This window comes from Gymnoscopelus microlampas (assembly GCF_963454915.1).
Source record: "Gymnoscopelus microlampas genome assembly, chromosome: 19".
Classification (NCBI taxonomy): domain Eukaryota; kingdom Metazoa; phylum Chordata; class Actinopteri; order Myctophiformes; family Myctophidae; genus Gymnoscopelus; species Gymnoscopelus microlampas.
Window position 1 is genome coordinate 35,294,858 of NC_139956.1, and position 21,866 is coordinate 35,316,723.

At 43.4% G+C, this 21,866-nt stretch overlaps 2 protein-coding genes across 2 annotated transcripts in view; one reads left to right on the forward strand and one right to left on the reverse strand.

Moving 5' to 3' along the window:
- Positions 1–21,866, reverse strand: part of focad (focadhesin) — a 113,879-nt gene that overhangs the window by 60,863 nt on the left and 31,150 nt on the right. The gene's annotated exons all lie outside the window — the stretch shown is intronic.
- Positions 800–9,781, forward strand: LOC311035110 (uncharacterized protein; the record flags this gene model as incomplete). Its single annotated transcript, XM_084043190.1, has 5 exons — positions 800–1,469; positions 2,299–2,370; positions 2,728–2,796; positions 3,409–4,973; positions 9,668–9,781. The coding sequence occupies 5 exons, from the start codon at positions 800–802 to the stop codon at positions 9,779–9,781; spliced, it is 2,490 nt and encodes an 829-aa protein (XP_083899316.1).

Genomic DNA, 21,866 nt, shown 5'->3' on the forward strand with positions numbered 1-21,866 from the left:
ATTGCAACGCCCCCTTTTAGGTTATTAACATGAACACACCCACACACCTTCATACTCGCATACTTGAGCAACATTTCGGCCTACTAGGACAACATTTAGGAAGATTTGATCAACCGCTGGTGGCCATTTTGAAATATGGCTGCCACGCCCACCAGGGTGAGAATTTGTGATGTCCCAATATCCAGTTTTGTTCCCAATCTATCGATCAACACTTCTGCCAAATTTGGCGCTTTAACACATTGACTGCCTAGATCGAGTTATCTCGATATTAAGAATCCAGCGCTTGACTGCCTAGATCGAGTTAACTCGATATTAGGTCTTTTCATTGGTATAAGGTAGATTGCAATCTTCCACAACCTGTGTATTAATATTAAGCTTCTACGACAAAAGAAAAGTCACATGATCGCAAAAGTCACATGATCTGAGCAAAACACTACAAATCCGGGTGCAGAACAACAGTCCCTGTGGCATTCTAAACAAACAGTGAGCAGAGACGGACGGACAGAGAAATAGAGTGAGAGAGAGCGAGAGACAGCGACTGAGAGACAGAGAAAGAGCAAGCGATCGTTAGTTAGTTAGTTAGTTTGGTAAAGTTAGGAGAGGTGCAAGATATATATATATAGGTGAGAGTAAGACGTTTATATAGTATAGTAGTACATAGATATATAGGTGAGAGTTAGGTGTACATATTTATAGGTGGGAGTCGGACTCGGGAGTATAGTTTTTAGGCGAGATGCGAAGAAAAAGCAAGGCCAAATGGCCTCGGAGAGACCCGACCCAAAGAACTATTTTGGAGACAATGTCCTTCACTGCTCCCCCGGGACCCCCATCACCACCGGGACCACCATCACGACCTGTGGAGGAACCACCACGACCTGAGAAGAAGCCGTCGGCGGTGGCGTCTTTCACCGCTCCCCCGCGACCACCTTCGCCACTAGCTGGGGGCTCTAAGGAGGTGAAGCAGGCGGCGTCTCTCACTACCCCCGAGGGATCTGTTGACGTGAAGCCATCTCTATCGGTGAAAGATACCTATGTCTTCACGTCAGCAGAACCCTCGTGGCGACCACCTCCGCCGCGACCACCTCCGCCGCGACCACCTCCGCCATTGGAGGGATCCGAGGAGGCGAAGACTGCTCCCCAGGGATCTGAGGAGACATCGGTGTCTTCGACCGTCCCCCGGCGCGGGCGGCAACGACCACGGAGGCCTAAGAAGCAACCACCCCCCCCACCACCTCCCCCACCACCTGCGGAGGTATCTGAGCCTGAGGAGGACACGAACCCACCGGTACCAGACCCCGATCCCGGGCACCGATTGCGTCGTAGCAAAAGACCGACTCCGAGGACCGTGTCATATCGCCCAGAACCAGACACTACTGACGGTGAAGAGAGCTCCGATTCGGATTGTTCTGGCAGCTGGGAGCCAAGCGAGCCAAGCCCAAGGAAACATTGTCTGGATCCGTTTACCAGTGGTAAGAATATCCTATATATATATATATCTTTTTTTTTATCATATTTTACCTTTTGGTTGTACTCTGAAAATAGCAGATCTACAAGCTCACAACGCCTCGCGCTGCGACGCGTTGTGAGATTGTAAATCGGCTATGTTTTACCTGATATTTGTATAAAGTCTGTGGGGCACTACTTACTTATATCAACATATAAAATGGCACCAAACCATTCAATCGCATCACAACGTAGTGCTTTTATCTTGTTATGATCATTGAATGGTGCCATTTTATATTTTGATGAATTGAATACCTATGAATGGTTTCATCCTTTTTAGACAAATTGTTTGACTGGGCCTCTAACAACTGGAGGTGTGTGTAACACCTTATTTATATATGGACAATGTAGAAGCCCGGTGTGGATTTCTAGGATATTGCACTCTGGGTCAGCCAGTTATAAAATATGTATTTATTTTATTCTGTATCTATTTATATGCATGTGATTTATTTGAATATGTTGACGATGTAGCCTATGAATTTGTTGACTTGTAGATCTGGGGTTTTTTTTTGGGGGGGGGGGGGTGGCATACTTCAAAGGGAAGAGGTCATGTCATGTCATGACAACAAATGTTTTGATTTTGTTGGGGGTCGACATGAGGCCATGTCAACAAAGTCTTTTGTAGTGTTGTGGGTCACATGAGGACATGTCAACAATGATTTTCAAATCCCTTTGATGGCTTTAGTTTTTGGGGTGGAGGCCAGGTGCACCGAGGCCCCCACCATCATAATAAATTTCATCAAAGGTCCCCTTATGTCCACAACATCAACAGTGTTTGATCTTGTTTACTTTCAGACGACGAAGATGAGTCTGATGAAGCAATGGCGTCGTCATCTCATCATAGGCCTACACAGTCTGCTAGGAATGGTAAGTCTGTTTCAAACATTTTCATTAGACAGTTGGTTTTTATAGATGCCATTTTCTTCATCACGTGTCCATTTGGTTCCATTTGTACACATCGTACTGTAATGGTAGCCTTGCCTAACCAGGCTACTGTATTTGGTCATTTAGGGCTAAACTCTGTTTGTGTTTGACACAGTGTCATACATATAATCTGGTCATACAATATAGACAAACACATACAGAGCCAGCCCTGGCTAAAAACCACACTCTGCAATGATACATGTCATTCATTCTAAGTTGCACAAAGTAATGCACCACCACCAGTGAATATAATTGTATATCTTATTTACCAAACTATTTTATGTTTTACTGTGATTTCAGACATGATGGATGTCGAGGAAGCAGGACCATCATGTTCAACCGCAGTACCAAGTGTCCGCCGTGAAAGAGGTGAGACAGTTTTCACAGCTGTACCACACAACAGGATTTTGACAGTACATCATACAACAAACACATACAGAGCCAGCCCATGTCATTCATGACATGATACATGTCATTCATTCTAAAGTTGCCATGCTGGCAGTGAATATAATTGTATATCTTATTTACCAAACTATTTTATGTTTTACTATGATTTCAGGCATGATGGATGTGGAGGAAACGGGACCATCACCTTCAACCGCAGTACCACGTGACGGGCGTAAAAGAGGTGAGACAGTTTTCACAGCTGTACCACACAACATGATTTTGACAGTACATTTTGATTCAGTTTTAGTCATAGTCTGTTGAATACAATTCCACATAGTGTCATAATCTGGACATACAATATAGACAAACACATACAGAGCCAGCCCTCGCTAAAACCCCACTCTGCAATGATAAATGTCACAAAATCATGTACCACAACAACATGATTTTGACAGTACATTTTGATTCAGTTTTAGTCATAGTCTGTTGAATAAAAGTCCATTTAGTTTTAGTCATATTTTCATATAAATCAACACTGCCACACAAACAAAAAAGATGTATTTTATGGTAATTGTGTATTTCTGTAATTCACAGGACATGGTGGGAGGCCGTCAGCTGTAGAGCCTGTGTGGAAGGACACAGATTGGGAACCTAGGGAGGACATCCCTTTCACTGCTAGTCCGGGTCCTAGAAATGCTGCGGCGGAGCTACATTCCACCATGCCTGTAGACTTTCTTTCACTTTTCCTCACTGATGAGCTGCTAGGGATGATAGTAGAGCAGACCAACCACTATGCTGACGTGTTCATCCAGGCCAGGAGTGAAGAAGAAGTGGCGCAGCATCCACAAAGCAGGGTGAAGGACTGGAAAGCGGTTTCAGTGGGGGAGCTGAAAAACTTTTTGGCCCTGTTGTTCCTCACTGGCCTTGTTCGAAAGCCTGTACTAGAGTACTATTGGTCGACCGATGACCCTGTACTCACTTCGTTCTTCGGCAAAAAGATGCCACGCAACAGGTTCCAGATCATCTGGCGGTTTCTCCACTTCACCAACAATGAGGCTGACGCTGCCGCTCACGCCGCCGCCGCTGCCGAAGCTGCTGGTGAGGTTGCTGTTGTCGACAGGCTTTGTAAAATCAACCCGGTCTTGCTGTACCTGACAGACAAATTCAAGCAGATGTTTGTTCCAGGTCGTAACATCAGCATCGATGAGGGGATGCTTTTGTGGAGGGGACGCCTATCCTTCAGAGTGTACAACCCAATGAAGCCCACCAAGTATGGAATAAAGTCCTACATTCTGTGCGATTCTGGAACGGGGTACTGCTACTCAATGAAGCCATATTCTGGACAGTACTCTTCCCTACCAGACACAGTCATCTTTCTGTTGCAGGGTCTTACAGGGTACGGGTTTTCGTTGTTCATGGACAACTATTATAACTCCGTGAAGCTGTATGAACTCCTCCTTGAGAAGAACACCCATGCCTGTGGTACCATGAGGCTAAAAAGAGGAGAACCACAAGCCATGAGGGATGTGACGATGTCCAGCCTGAAAGTGGGACAACGTAAGATGCTTCACAATGGCAAAGTGATGTTATTGGCCTGGCGAGACAAACGCATCGTTCGATTGATCACAACCCAGCACAAGGATGAGATGGGCACCCAGATGGTGAGGCAGAAAAAACACAGCGACAAAGTGCCACAGGAGAAGCCAGTTTGTGTCCTTGAATACAACAAGAGTATGAATGCAGTTGACCGACTAGACCAAAACCTAAGCTATTATCCCTTCATCAGGAAGACAGCCAAGTGGAGCAGCAAGTTTGTGGTCTATTTATTCCAAATCGCAATGTACAACGCATTCGTACTCTACAAGACAAGGAATCCAGGTGGCGACTGTAAGTGCATGTATGACTTCATCCTCAGCGTTGTCAAGTCTTGGACCGCTGTGAGACATGCCCCTGTCCCAGCAGACCCGCCTGTCCCCCCCCCGGCCGCCTGTCAGCAGCAACCTCACCAGCAGCAACCTCACCAGCAGCAGCCTCACCAGCAGCCTCATCCTGCCCGCCCCTGCCGTCCCCCGGCCTCTCCGCCCCCCCCTGCCCCCCCCCTGCGTCCTTATGCACCAAGAAGTCGCGAACCTTGTGACCGATTGAGTGGCGATATGAAAGTCCATGAGCTTGTCTATTGTCCCCCCACTGCCAAAAACAAGCACCCAACAAAATGGTGCAGAGTTTGCACCAGGAGGGGAGGGCGGAGTGAGACAAGGTATCAGTGCAAAAGCTGTTTGGTACCCCTCCATGTTATTGATTGCTACCTTGATTACCATACTAAGGAGAAGTATTATTGAATCATTTTGATTGTATTTGTTTGTTTTATTTTCATTTTGTATTTATTTTGACTTTGATTTATTATGCTCTGAGCCAGCCAACAGTTGGCAGTGAATGTGCTGCTAATGTTTCTCACTGCCCCAAGGGATCTGAGTGCGTGATGCCATCTTTGTCGGTGAAAGACATCTATGCCATCACGTCCTCAGACCCTCACGGGGACCACCTCCGCCCTGAGCGATTGATTACCATACTAAGGAGAAGTATTATTGAATCATTTTGATTGTATTTGTTTGTTTTATTTTCATTTTGTATTTATTTTGACTTTGATTTATTATGCTCTGAGCCAGCCAACAGTTGGCAGTGAATGTGCTGCTAATGTTTCTCACTGCCCCAAGGGATCTGAGTGCGTGATGCCATCTTTGTCGGTGAAAGACATCTATGCCATCACGTCCTCAGACCCTCACGGGGACCACCTCCACCCTGAGCGATCTGAGGAGACATTGATGTGCTGGCCAGCAAAACACACAATGATGATATATTGTATTTTTTGTATGTTTTTTGTATGTTGTACTCCACTTGAAAGACATATAAAGTGTTCAAATGTGTCTGCCTGAGTCGTTTCAAACTTTTTCTGTAGACTGTTGGTTTTATATCATAGATATACAATTGAAAACTAGCAGGTCTTGTGTGCACAAATGGAACCAGTGAAATCAGTATCCTAATCTGAAGAAAACCTGGACATAGAATATAGACAGACACATACATAGCTAGCCCTATTTGACCATTACTGTCAACCCTACGGGTCCATTTAGTTCCATTTGCACACAATCAAGAGTTATGGGGGACTGATATTCAGTAATTGGGTTCTGTAGACTGTTGGTTTTATATCATAGATATACAATTGAAAACTAGCAGGTCTTGTGTGCACAAATGGAACCAGTGAAATCAGTATCCTAATCTGAAGAAAACCTGGACATAGAATATAGAAAGACACATACATAGCTAGCCCTATTTGACCATTACTGTCAACCCTATGGGTCCATTTAGTTCCATTTGCACACAATCAAGAGTTATGGGGGACTGATATTCAGTAATTGGGTGTTGTGATAAAAATAAGGCTGTATATAAAACTGTTTCACTATCTAAAAAGTCAAACATTTTCTGATTTTGCTTGGTTTTATGTCATAGATGCTATCTGGATCTCAGTGCTTGTCTGCATGGCATTCACAGAAAATAATTCCTCCTCACTTACCTTGCATACAGTCTATATGTCTATATGGTTTCTATCAGGGGGCATCAATATGTCTGTATTGGATGGATGGATGTGTCACAATGTAGGGATTTATTTTGACCACCAGAGGGGGACAGTGCAAAATCTCTCCCTGTGTGTGCGTGTGTGTGTGTGTGTGTGTGTGTGTGTGAAATTATAATGGTGTGTAAAACAAACTCAAACAATTGGCACAGATAATGCCAAGTCTTGACACACACACACACACACACACACACACACACACACACACACACACACACACACACACACACACACACACACACACACACACACACACACACACACACACACACACACACACACACACACACACACACACACACACACACACACACACACTTCTTTTGATCTTATAACTTTGAAAAGAAAAACGTTGAAATGAGCTTGAGATTTGTTTATCAACAAGACACATGTTGATAAACGTTGATGTGAAAAAGCTATATAAAAGTATATTCAAAAGCACTTTCTCAGTGTTGTTAGTTTGAAAACAACAACTGTGCAGATGTCTGATGTCAGTAATGTGTCACTGAAGGTGAAAATATAAGGGTCTAATCACTGTTCTGCCTGAGAGAGAATGTTTCACAAAAGCCTCATTATCTCAGCTTCTAGATCCAGATAGCTGATTTTGGTGAAACCAAGCTATATTCAACTGCCAATAGCTAAAGAACAGAACATGCTAGGAACTCACTTTTTTTCCTGGCGAAAGTAGAGATTCTGATCTTTGTTTTGAGGTATTCCATGTGTTCATAGTCCTAGCACAAAATGTTCTGTGGGCCTAGATAGACTGGCCAGAAAGCTCAAAAATGGCTGGCACAGGCAGCTATGGCTGGTGTTTTAACTCTGGCAGTCAATGTGTTAATCACAAAAGTGAACGATTAGGCTGATATATCGTGCCACGCCGCCCCACTATTACTAGTTACTTTACAGATATAAATTATTACAAAACATACATTAACCACTTTAGCCCTATTTCATACCTAGGCTGTTTGAAAATAGCAGATCTACGAGCTCACAACGCGTCACATCGCGACGCGTTGTGAGCTTGTAGATATGCTATTTTCAAACATTTTAGTACTTTTGATACTTTAAGTACATTTTGATACCAATACTTTTGTACTTTTACTGAAGTAAATTTTGAATTCCGGACTTTTACTTGTAACAGAGTACTTCTACATTGCTATTGATGCTTTTATTTAAGTAAAACATTTGAGTACTTTTTCCACCACTGCTGGGAAAGGACAGTATTGCATCAGAGCTCACTCGTAGCTGTGCTATGTAAACAGACATTTGCATCATTTGGTAAAGTTCTCAATGACTCAGCACAAGTCTGCCAGTATAAAGAATGACAGTGAGCTGTGTACAGCTAGACTACATTTGTAACACCATTGATCCCTGTGGGAATCCTTTCTTCACTGGACACCATCCACGTACAGTAGAAGTCCAAGTGAGGCTGTCAGCACGAGTACAGCGCGCCTTGGAGATTGTACGGTGAGTCAGCGCCTTGCTCAAGGACACATACATTCATACCGTAAGTCAGCGGTTCTCAAACTTTTCCATGTCATGGACCCCCAAAATGATATGTATTTGGCCGTGGACCCCCATCTCAAAATGCGTTGTTCCAGGGAGTGACCCCCAGAAGCAAAGATTTGAGTTACAAATGCGCTATGAGCTTGTAGATCTGCTATTTTTGAATAGCCAAAGTATAAAAGGTGGTTAAAGTGGTTAAAATGATTGTGATGCTATACTAACACATTTTGCTGGGGACCCCCTGGAACCCCCCCCCCCCCCCCCCCCCCAAGGACCCCTGGGGGTCCCCGGACCCCACTTTGAGAACCAACGCTGTAAGTGCCTTCTCCAAAGTGAGTGACACCCACAGCACAGCCACAACACTAGAGGGAGCGACCATGATCTGGTTCTACCCATGTACCCTTACAAACATGGGGAAATTCTCATTCTACTGCTCTGCCACCAAAAAAATATTTCATAACTGGCCTGAAATATTATCTACCGGGAGACCACTTTGTTCTCCTTTGTACATATAGTGTTTGTATTTGTTGATGACATGTATTATTGTGTTCTTTTTTATGCTTTGTTGATGAATTGAATACATTGGACCACAATGTAAACAAGTCCCCAGGACTTTTTTGTGTTATCCCTTTAAGCCAGGGGTCAGCAACCTTGTTGATATGAAGCGCCATGTTTTCATTTTGTTGATAGTCAATGTGCCATATCAACATTAAGTTTAATTATGACACCACATCAAAATATAATATATCCAACACATTTTGATTGTCCATAGGCTATTATACAACAACCTTTTTTTTTCCTTCTTCGGGAATATTTTCTTTCACATCAGGATGTAATGATCATCAGACTCAGAGCAATAACCCCACCTACCTCCCAGACCCCCTCCCCAGTCAGAGTTATCAGTTTGAATGAATGTAATTTGTATATAGATGTGAGGGGACTTAATTTAACTGACTAACCTTGTTTTCTCTCACACTTATGCCAGTGTGCCAGTGATCAAACACCCTGTGCCAATGTTGGCACCCTTCAAATAGTAAAATCAACAGGAAATTATCATTTTTATTAAAACCACCTGTACCACGTGCTGTTTACATTTCTGACTAACAAGGTATTCAATCAATCAATCAAAAAAAATTGCAGACTGGAACCCAGGTCCCCAAGTCAGAAGGGATTTCTCTACACGCCGTGACACACACGCCCAGAATCAGTGAAGTGAAGTACATTTACTCAAGTACTGTACTTGAGGTACGTATTTGTACTTGAGTATTTCCTCATTAGTTTCTAGTTACTTTGTAGATTTTGATTATTACAAAACATACATTAACCACTTGAGCCCGGTATATTTCGGACATGTGAAAATAGCCGATCTATAAGCTCACAATGTGTCACGATGCGACACATTGTGAGCTTGGAGATCGGCTGTTTTCAAAAGATGCTTATACACTTGAAAACTCGAAATTCTGCATAATGAGTACTTTTATTTTTTGTACTTTTAGTACATTTTGATACTAGGACTTTTGTACTTTTACTCAAGTAGGCCTACATTTTGAATTCCAGCGTTTACTTGTAACAGAGTATTTCTACGTTGCAGTATTGATACTTTTACTTAAGTAACAAACGTGGGTAATATTTCCACCACTGCCCAGAATGAGGGCTGAAGTATCTGGGATGATGTTGCTGCTCTGTCTGTGTCGGTGCTCTGGGGCTCGGGCTCAGATGGAAAGACCCGCCCCCACACTTCCTGAAAGGAACGCCGGCGACGTGTGGGCGGAGCTGAGACACCTGAGAGACATGCTGGTGGAGCAGAAGACGGAGCTGACGCGTCACTAGGTCTCTACTAGGTCGGGGGCTTAGCCCCGCAGGCAACGGGCACGCCCCTCCTCCCGCGCGCGCGCGCGATTTTTTTCGCGGATTTCGCGGATTAGGGTGCTTTTCCCCCCGTTTTTTGTTACTTTATTTCGGTTTTAGGGTTAGGGGTAGGGTTAGGTTAGGGTGATAGATATATAATAATAAAAAAAAAAAGAAAACTTTTAATTTTTTTTTTTTTTTTTTTTTTTTATTGGTGGCTTTGGACAAAACATTGGTGGCTATAGCCACCGAAGCCCACCCCTAACGACGCCACTGAGCTCGCCATCGCCAGGACTGAACTTCAGAGCATGAAGAGCAGAGTGGAGGATCTAAGGTATGGGGCTGAAAACTAACACTTATTGTATTATTATTATTATTATTATTGTTATTATTATTATTATTATTAGGGTGGCAGTGGCTCAGGAGGTAGAGCGGCCGCTTGTGATCCCGGGCTAGAGTTAGTGTCGAAATGTCCTTGAGCAAGGCGTTGAACCCATAATTGCTCCCGATGAGCAGGTTGGTGCCTTGCATGGTTCCCCCCGCCGTCGCTGAATGTGTTTTTGAATGGGTGACTGTAATACACATTTTAAAGTGCCTTGGATAAAGGCACTATATAAATGCACCATTTACCATTTTATCTTTTGGGATTTTTTCAACAAATCGATTAACCACCTACAGTAAGCGTTATTTCATACTTAAAGGAGTAGTTCACCCCAAAAAATCGTTATTTTCTATCAATTACACACCCCATGAAGCCTTGAATTCAAGTTTTTTTTTTTGCATTCCTAAGCCAATAATTTGGGAAAGTATTTTTTGGGGTGAACTACTCCTTTAATTGTCCAATGGTGTTGTGCAAAAATAACCAATCTAGATTGGCTGTCTTCGTTATTTATTTTACTTGTTGCCTATAATGACAAGCCCAAAACATGCCTCGATTAACAATCAATGATATGATTAATTGATTAGATTTTTCTATAATCGATTAAATCAATAAGTTAACTGTTGCATTCCTAATCGAAGGGTAGCGAACGCAGCGCTGGAGGCCAGACTGTCCTGCAGCCAGACGGAGGTGGGAGAGCTGAAGGACGACAACAGAGCCTTGCGGAGCAGACTAGCATCCGTGGAGTGTGCGAGTGGGAGGCACGAGGGCAACATCTCCGCCACGGAGGAGCGGCTGAGCACCGGCGAGGGTGAACGCGCCGCCTTCGGTACCAGACTCGCAGCCGCGGAGGCAAAGAACGACGAGCAAGCGGCAGAGATCGCCTCCCTGACGACCAGGACGACCTCCGGGGAAACGAGGGTGGCGGACCTCGAGAAAGAGACGAGGGGAAGGACCCGGGTGGCGTTCTCAGCCGACCTGGGACGGTCTGTGGGCCCGTTGGACACCGTTAACACGGTGGTCTACCCCAATGTCAACGCCAACGTCGGAAAGGCCTACAGCCCGGTGACAGGAGCCTTCACGGCACCCGTCAGAGGTGTCTACTATGTCCGCTTTACTAGCATGAACGCTCACGCTGGATACTGGGTGGGATTATACCTGTATAAGAATGGTCAACAGATTCTGTATTCTGGTATTCTGAACAAAGACGGCGGTCACTTGTACGCCTCTAACGCGTTGATATTGCACCTTGAACAGGGCGACGTGGTAGAAACACGACTTCCCCTGAAGCACAGTCTGTTTGACAACGGAGCCAAACACAATAACTTCAGCGGATTTCTGCTTTTCTCCCTATGAGAGAGATAAATGAAACCTACTAGATGCGGTTGAAAGCCTGTGGCTGAAATGTTGAATTGTTCCTTCTCCTACTGTAGCTGTCATAAAATATGTAATAAGAAGGTACATTTTGACTAGTGACGATTATGATGATTGAATGTATTCAATAGTTTTTTATTTGCACTGGTAATTCTGTGCTCTCAAAAATGTTGGGTTTTTTTGGGGTTATTTGTTATGTTTGCAGTTATCGAGCTAGGTCTACTCAAGTGAATATTCTACATTTTGCATCTGTTGCCATAAAGAAAAGGGATACATTCTTATCCTGGGCATGTCATAATAGGCAAACATTCAGCAAAAATAGCCAATCTACAAGTTCATAACACGACACGTTATGAGCTTGTATATTTGCTATTTTCGCTATTTGACATACAACAAAGTATATAGGGTTTTAAGTGGTTAATACCCTGCTGCACACAGGTCAAATGCGCCCCCCCCCCCCCCCCCCCATCCAGTTATTACACTGGAGGGGGGGACGGGGGGGAGTCCACGGCCAAATAAATACCATTTTGGGGGTCCACGACGTGAAAAAGTTTGAGAATCACTGATTATAGCAACATACGTTTTTCAGAAAACTGTTTGTAGAATTCCCAGATGCAAAGACTTGAGTTACAAAGCACTCATAGCGAGCTTGTAGATCTGCAATTTTTTAATAGCCAAAGAAATCTAAAAATGACACAGATTCTTTCCCGGTCTAAAATGGGTTAAAAGGTCCCTATGGGTGGGGGCAGATTTGATGGTCAAATTGAGTTTGTTTCACGATTTCGGTGGCAACACAGCAAAGGCACATGCAGTCGCCCGTCCTTACTGTGTTATAGACCGTGGAGTCCTCAAATACAACCGACTGTCAGATATGGCTTCAACTCCAGCTACAAAGATACAAAACGACCAAATGTTGTTTTAACCGTTTTCACTCACTTTCCGCTCTCCACACACTTCCTGCTTGTAATGGGTGAGAAAATAATTATTTCTGTCAGCCACGTTAGTGTTCTTTTTAATCCTTTTTGTGTTTTTTCGTGAATTAACACCCTACTTGATCATTCTAAAGCGTCACACAAAAAGCATCAAAAGTAGCAGATCCTCAAGCTCGAAATGTGGCGCAAAGCGACACGCTTTGAGCTTGTAGATCTGCTACATTTGCTATTTTTGAATTTGAATACTGAAAAGTAACAGTTTTGGACAAACTGTACGGGGTTACCACCCAACAGAGACGATAAGCTGCGTGGCTTTGTATCATTGTACCTTTTGTATATAATTAATGATGGACAGTTGTGTGCGTTGTGTAACTTTAGAGATCATGAAGCAACAGGAAAACTGATCACTTCTAGCTTCCGTTAGTACAGCCTACTACACAGTGTGGTTGATATTTATGAGAAATTAGATGAACTTCAGATAATAAAAAGGTCTTACAACACGCCTAAGGATGGGTGTGTGTGGGTGTGGGATATTGTGTGTGTGTGTGTGTGTGTGTGTGTGTGTGTGTGTGTGTGTGTGTGTGTGTGTGTGTGTGTGTGTGTGTGTGTGTGTGTGTGTGTGTGTGTGTGTGTGTGTGTGTGTGCGCACGCACACGTGTGCGGGTGTGTTTTTATTGGTGCACAGAGTGTGAGCTGTCATATGTGATATAAATATAACAGTACTGCTCTACGATTAGGACATTGAAGATACGTATGTCTTTAGTCAAATACCTACAAGAAGAATTCATGTCATAAAGGAAGGTAAAAATGGTTGTGGCTGAGCATTATGAAAACATTGAGCTCCAAGAGGAAGATCACATCAACTACGAGAATGAGACCACGACGTATGAACACCTTGATCTCCAAAACATAGATGACGCGATCTATGAAGATCTTCAGACCAAGACCAAGAAGGAGAAAGATCTGTGGAAGATACTGCAGTCTGGTAAGAGATGTTACTTAAACAAAACATCTCCCAAAAAAAAAAAAAATTATAAAGTTTATAAGTTTTTAAACAAGAGAGATTTTAACTGATCTCAATCCCTCCTGATTTCACTGTGCGTGCGTGTGTGTGTGTGTGTGTGTGTGTGTGTGTGTGTGTGTGTGTGCGCTCCAGACTCGAGACGGTACAAGCGTGTTGGAGTCGGTGTTGGATTGCTTTGTGCTGTGCTAACTCTCCTCAGCGTTGCTGTCCCACTCTATCTCTGTAAGTCTTGCATGTATTTATTACAATGTTTGATACAGTGAGTATGTATATACAGTATACGTCTTTCTTTTTTACACAGTATCTCTATATAAAACAAAACAGGTCTTTCAATTTTTTCATATTCCATCCTGATTGGCTAAGATTGGCTTCCAAAGTTTGCCGGAGTGGTCCGTTTTCAACAAAACAAAATGCTTCAAATCATGATTTCCGTGAAATTATGCACGCACATTCTCACTAGGCAGAGGAAGAAATGCCACATGAAAATGTTCAAGTCAGCCTCATGGTGGCGTAATAACGATAATGATAATGATATATATCATGTTTTTACCTATAACTGCACCAATTTGTGTAAAACTTTGTATAAGCACTCCCTAGAGCCAAGGAAAATAATTGCCCTGCATTTTTCACATCTGCCTTTTATCTGCCTTTATGTAAAAAAAAAAAAAAAAAGTCTATATAGATTTTATCCAAATTTTATGCAAATCGTTTCACATGATCTCTATAGACCGATCTGTTTGATTTTTAAAATTCCATCCTGATTGGCTAAGATTGACATCCAAAGTTTGCAGGAGTGTCCCGTTTTAAACAAAATTACGCAAATCATGAACGCAGTGTCCAATTGCGGTCAAACTTTGCACGCATATTTGCACTACGTTGAGGAACAAATGCCAACCTTTTAACGTTGCCCTATTATAGCGCCACCAGGAGGCCGTTTTTTGCAAAAATATATCTACTTATATAATCGAGGAGTGACTTCCGCGCGCCGCTGACGCTATAGCCACAGCTCTGTAATCGAGTAAACACAACGCCGACACACCACATCTCGCCAACACAGTAGCCACGGCGGACGCGCTGAATTTACGGGTGGCGTAGGGCACCTCTCATTGCTCACAGTTTCTACCTCGCAACATCATTTATTCCACTCACCACATTACGGAGAAAACGGAAGGTGAAACAGTTTTGTACCGTGCGCACCACCGACACCGAACGCAGACGGGTTTCGCCGAAACAACACGAGCGGCCGCCATTGAACTCTGCACATCTCCACAACAACACACAAGCAAGTCCTTCGCTTCAACCCCCCCCCCCTTCTTACGTACCTCTTTTCTGTTCCACCCAGGCCGTTACTTTCACTTCACTCATGTCTCGATCCCAATATGTCCGTCCTTCACGTGCCATATACTGTACATCCCAAACACACAAATAAGCGGCGACGGGCACACTACAGCGCTGCTGTCCTGCTACATCTGGTAAACACACCAGCGTAGGTTCATCACACCAAAGGATTCGACAGTGAAGTCATCATTATGCAACCCGGAAGTACAAATACCAAGGATACGTCAGTGATGTCAGTCGGGATGCCAGTCGGGATTTCAAAAACAAGCGACAGAAACAAGCAAGGACGTTCATGAAAAAAAAAAAAACAGCCGAAGGGGTCCGCCATGTTCCAGGGGGGTCCCCGGGGGTTCCAAAACTCCCAGGGGGTCCGCGGACCCCCACGTAAAAAAGAAATATAAACATTTTTTTCAAATTGTTTTTTTTTTCTTTTGGAAAGTTCTATCCCACCATTTTGGTACCCCAAAATAAGCGCGCCCTCACAGCCCTAGAGCCCCGTGCGCGGCTGGGGCCCCCCGAGACTCTAGTTTTAGATATTACTCCTACAATATTTTTCCAAACATCATGCAAATCGGAACACATTATCTCTATAGTAAAGTGATCAAGAAGGATCAGTTTTTTATATTCCTTCTTGATTGGCAAATTCCGAACATTTCTGGCATACAATAACCTACCTGACCTGGCGAAGACCTGTGCTCAGAGGAGCACTTATTATAATTTACAGTCTTACTGGATTGCCTGTAGCCAGAGAAGGCTAATGTTTGTTGACTGTTAGCTAAACCTACCTAAAATGTTTTCAGACAAAGATACATACATTTTAGTGTACTGTTTAAGTTTAAAACGCGTCTGGAATGAGATTCAAAATGAAGTAGCCCTGTATAATCTGGCACACTCCCAGTAGGCCAAGGAAGAACTGTCCAATCAGCCTCATGGTGGCACTATAACAGCCCACTTCAAGTTTTGGCAACATTTTGGTTGTACAGTATAGGTTTTTTCCCCCCCTGGATTCATGACTCAACTCTCCATATAGGTGCCCCCCGAAAGCCCTTTCACTTCTGCCCATAGGGGGCTCCACCAACGTGAACAGGTGCATTGTTTGTTGTAAAAACACCATCTCTGCACCTTCCACATGTCCTGACAGCTGCACCCCACGACTGACACAGTCCTGGGTAGGCAACCCGGCCTGGTGGAGATCTGCGCTCTGCAATCTGTTGTGGGCTTGCATATCGGCTACTTTTCAGCAAAGATATGCCAGTGTAGAGCTAAAACAGGAAGGGCATAGTATAGAGCCCTTGGGAGTCCGGTCAACTAAGTATAGGGCTTAAGTTGTTAAAAAGTGCATCTTTGTATACATGTTTCCATACAGATCAGTCCAACATGGTGGAGAGAGAACAACTGGTGAACAGTTATAACCAATTACTGAACAGCAACAAAAAACTGACTGAAGAGCGAGACCAACTACAGGACAGGAACAACAACCTGACTGAAGAGCAAGACCAACTACAGGACACGACCAACAAACTGACTTTAGAGCGAGACCAACTACAGGACAGGACCAACAAACTGACTGAAGAGCGAGTCCAACTACAGGAGAGTTTTGACCTACTAGAGACCAGATGTGACAACCTGACTGAACAAGATAACAAGAAGATACGTTGTGGTGAGTGAGACATTGCAGTTTTTCTTCATTGTGATTTCATGTTGTTCATCATGACGCACTCAGGTGCAATGGCTGGGGAGGGAAAAGGTTATCATATTATTAATCTAAGCAAATGTCTAACTTTTTTCCTTTTCTTTTTGTTAGAATCAGATGGATTTACGTTTCATCGTGGTCTGTGTCATTACATCTCTACTAATGAGAAAAGCTGGGAGGAAAGCAGACAGTGGTGTAGAGACAGACAATCAGACCTGGTTGTCATAAAAAGCAAAGAAAAACAGGTATTGTGTGAGTGTGCGTGTGCGTGCGTGCGTGCGTGCGTGCGTGCGTGCGTGCGTGCGTGCGTGCGTGCGTGCGTGCGTGCGTGCGTGCGTGCGTGCGGAGACACAAATCCAATGTATAGTTTGTACATCAGTAACCATCACCTTTTCTGTCCAGGACTTTGTTGCAGGTGTAAACAAGAGAGTGTGGCTGGGTTTGACCACCATAGAAGAACAAGGATCATTCCAGTGGGTAGATGGAACACCACTGACCAACGCAACGTAAGACTTATCATCTTCATATTACCACAATTCTTCTCTTGTTGATTTCAACAATCAATCTACAGCAAAGTGGTAGATCGGTCACTTTCGCTATATGAACAAAGGTGTGACTTGGACACAAGTGTTTGGAAACCACCGTTCTAGAATATTATTTGATGTCTTGATAAAAAAAAAACTAGATATTTAGAGTGAACACCATCCTTGTAAAGGTATTGTAATCAATTAAATGTTCCTATTTCTACAGGTACTGGGGACCTAAACAGCCTAACTACAATGGAGAGTGTGTTGAGTTTAACGATAAAGGTAGAGGATGGAACGACATGCCATGTTCTTTTCATGACAAGTGGATCTGTGAAAGAGTTCTGCACTAAAATCAACATTTTTTTAGTTAGCATTGGTGTTGGTACAGCTATATGATGGCTGTGTTTGCATGTGGTAGTTTGAGTGTTTGCTTTGCAGTTCTACCCAATATGCACAGTAGTTAAAGTGTGGCCTATAGATTGTGAATAGCCTAAAGGCAGGTACACACTGCAGGACTTAAAGTGCTCGGGGGTCATCTGATCGTTAAGCATAACACACTGCAGAGTTTTTTTCCTTGAAATCGGCTGTCATAATATCGTTGTGGTTTTCACAACACGATTGATCCCGACAAGGGCTCACTAGGATGCTATCTCCAGAGTCAGACCCAATACATACATTTGTGTTTATTCCAATTCATTTTAATCGACGTATCCCGTGATATGCCTCTCTCCCTCTCTCTCTCTCTCCCTCTCCCTCTCCTTCTCTCTCTCGCACGTCAAATGCGCTGAAGCACTTGCCATGTCCGCTTATTATAAGCGACTTTGATTGTTTTTCTGTAAAGTTGCTTGAACGTGTAGTTGCTTTTTTGGCCTTGTTTCCTAATGTTGTTTGAACCAGTTGTTCTCAAACATTTTCATGGCAAGGACCCCCAAATTAATAATAATAATGAATTGTCCGCAGAGGCGCAGACCTCCCCTTCTGAAAATATGTTGTGCCATAGACCCCCATACAAGATCTGTGTGGATTTGGAAAATGTTCCACAATTCCCCCACCCCCCAAAAAATGTCTTCTTTAAAAATATCTACAACGTGAGCTTGTAGATCGTCTATTTTCAAGTATCCAATGTATTTGTATATGCTTAAAGTGCTCATAGTCGCTTTTGTTGGGCTTGTTTTCACAAACCTGGTTGCTTATTTCTCTCTCAAAATCTGGCAACACTCACATACGACACACATCGCGCTCTTCTCTCTCTCTCTCTCTCTCTCTCTCTCTCTCTCTCTCTCTCTCTCTCTCTCTCTCTCTCTCTCTCTCTCTCTCTCTCTCTCTCTCTCTCTCTCTCTCTCTCTCTCTCTCTCTCTCTCTCTCTCTCTCTCTCTCTCTCTCTCTCTCTCTCTCTCTCTCTCTCTCTCTCTCTCTCTCTCTCTCTCTCTCTCTCTCTCTCTCTCTCTCTCCTCTCTGTGCAATAGTCTCAAATAAAGCCCCCTTCGAGCACGCTCGCTCACTCTCATTCTGTTTTATAATAATGTTTAACTTAATACAGGACTGGGCGGTAACTATGCGGGGGATGTGTTTGTTGTGGTCAGGTCCACAGACCTTCCATAGCCACGGTGACTGTAATGTGCTCTCATTGGCTGTAGCGTGCATCTCCTCGCAAGGTGATCGCAGCTTCTTTCATACTGTACGATAATGTCTGCTGTCCTGTCTTGAATATCTAACATGGTATTTATCTGAAAACGGTCGGAAAGCCGTCGCAGAGCGGAGAATCGCGGCCACATCGTGTCGTGGAGCCTTTCACACACAGCGAGCATTATCTCGCCGATCAGCGTCAGATCGGGAGGTTTTGTCGGCGAGCGACGAAAAAGGTCGGCGACAGCAATATCGGACCAAATGTCCTGCAGTGTGTACCTGCCCTTAATGTAACAGCCATTTGTTCCATTTTAATACCATGTTTCATGCATATTAATAAAGTGTGTTCTATTCTTATAACTGTGCGGGCATTCTTTTTTCTATTTAACTTCGTAAAAATACTTGTAGCCGATTCCTTTTGAAATTGTCCTTGTTTTAATTATTTGTTTATTTTTCCTGTTTTCCGTAACAAATCGCTACATCTCTAGTGTATACAGTTTAAGTGGTTAACCATTAAGTGGTTTCTAGGTTTAATTACTTTTTTTTATATCCCGTTGCTTCCTTCCTAAAATGTGTCCTATACAAAATTGAAGAAACCTCTGTCTGACTGTCTAATCCTCATTTTTGTCCCTCAATGGGTTGAGCAATCGATCTGAAAAACAACAAGTGAACCTAAGAGTCTACAGTGAAAAGGTGGTCCTTTAGCATGCTTTTAGGAGAGTTTAGGGGAGTTTGTTCCACAACTTCGGTGGCAACACAGCAAAGGTTTGTTGTTTTAACCGTTTTCACTCACTTAGCGCTCTCCAAAGACTTCCTGCTTGTAATGGGTGGGAAAATCATTATTTCCATATATAACATATATCGTTGCTGTCGGGCAGAAACCTCCTATCTCCATATTTAAACTTTTTGTGTTTGTTTGTCAATTAACACATTGCCTGCCAAGAACGCAGATATGCATTCTTTCAAATGCATCACTTGCTTGCCAAGAACGCAGATATTCATTCTATTTCCCAATTATATTTCTTTAGAAAATTCCACAAGAGGGCGCTCTAACACAGCTTAGGAATGATCCCTCGACGCTCAGAGAAGAAATAGACGGATGTCATCCCAAAAAACGTCACGTCCGCCTGCTCCAACGTTAGGATTTCTTTTTTTTATTGTTTTATTTTAATTTTTATCCCTCGATTTTTGTAACCCCTTTTTTTCACCCAGTGCCAATTTGCTAAGTGATCCTACCTGGGCACTACACTCCCCCCACCAGCCTAGGGAGGCCAGGGCCGAGCTCATGCCTCCTTCAATGCATGAGAGCCAACTGACCTTCTTGTCACCTGACAGGGGAGTTTCCCCGGTTGGACGTAGCGCGTGGAAGGAACACGTTATTCCAACCAGTTCCCTTCCTATCTCAGATTCTTTTTTTTTGTGATGAAAACCAGCCATTTTCAACGGGCCATAGCTCCACAATTACGGATCGCGGTAGAAATGTTATTGTTTCAGTGGATAGACAGGACTCTACCCCACGGACACTTTTTTTTTTACATTTTGTGTACACAACGTGGCTATTTAAGGTAATAAACGCTGGCAAGGGGATACAAAACAATGTTTTAATAACAGGCAGTCAATGTATTAACGCCCTACTTGATCAAACTACAGCGTCACACAAAAAGCATCAAAAGTAGCAGATCTACAAGCTCGAAACGCTGCGCGAAGTGACACACTTTGAGCTTGTAGATCTGCTACTTTTGCTATTTTTGAATTTGAATACTGAAAAGTAACAGTTTTGGACAAACTGTATGGGGTTTCCACCCGACAAAGACAATAAGCTGCGTGGCTTTGTATCTTTGAACCTTTTGTATCTAATTAATGATGGACAGTTGTGTGCGTTGTGTAACTTTAGAGATCATGAAGGAACAGGAACACTGTGCTCACTTCTAGCTTCCGTTAGTACAGCCTACTACACAGTGTGGTTGAAATGTATGAGAAATAAGATGAACTTCAGATAATAAAAAGCTGTGTGTGTGTGTGTGTGTGTGTGTGTGTGTGTGTGTGTGTGTGTGTGTGTGTGTGTGTGTGTGTGTGTGTGTGTGTGTGTGTGTGTGTGTGCGTGCTTTCCCAGTGGAGTAGACAGTAGCTGCTCCTACCTTCAGGGTTGCTTTTTGTTCCAAATAAATTACTAGGGGCCATCTGAAAAGTCCTTAATGCTGTAAGCAGCTTCAAACAACAACTCAAGAAGACGTTGTGATCATCATCCATCCACAGTGCACCGCTGGTTTAAAGTATCATTCATAGTCGGACGTAAGGATACGTAACGAGCGCCGGCGCTCCTTGCGTTGTCGTTTTTTTCTCCCCCTCCGTCACTTACGGCTCCAGTTTTTCCGTCCGTGCAGTCGACTTTCACCGTCAGCCCGACGTGTACGTTCAACTACGTTGCCTGTAGTACCGTTGGCAGTATAAGGAAAAAAAGTTTTCCTCGGGACCTCTTTCTCCAAAAAAAAGACCCACGTTGGTGGAAGTACTTGAGTAAATGTACTTAATTACTTAGCCATTCCCTAAAGTTAAACACACACATATAAATAATATAGCACAGTGCAGTAGGGGTCGAAACTCACGTTTTGTAGACAACCATTGTTGTGGACTAGTTTGTGTCTTTTATTGCGTTGTTTTGGCTAGATGCTACAATGGTAGCTTCATGTTGTTAGCTGCGCTGTTGCCAGCTGCGCTGTTGCCAGGTTTTGTGAGAGAAATAAGCAACCAGGTCTATTATATGAAAACAAGCCCAAAAGAATCGACTAGGATATAGCAGATCTACAATATATGTTTGAGAATCACTGGTTTAAATAATAATTGGTCCAAATAAGCAACTATACTTTAGAAACAAGCCCAAACAAAACCGCAACCACCAATAAAAAATTGCTTGTTTGTTTACAAGCAACTTTACAGAAAAATAAGCCCAAAGTCGCTTATAATAAGCAGACATGGCAACATTATGGTACGGTACATACTCTCGCAACTGCCATCTAGTGGATGAATAGGTGTATTACGCCTGTACACTTTAAAATAAATAAAATAGCCCCTAAATAACGTGAGCGACCATGCATGTGTCCGTAAAGAACGGACGGAATCCCTCACCCCCTGACGCACGTTTCAGACCCATCTAGAGACTTTGAACGGGCCTCA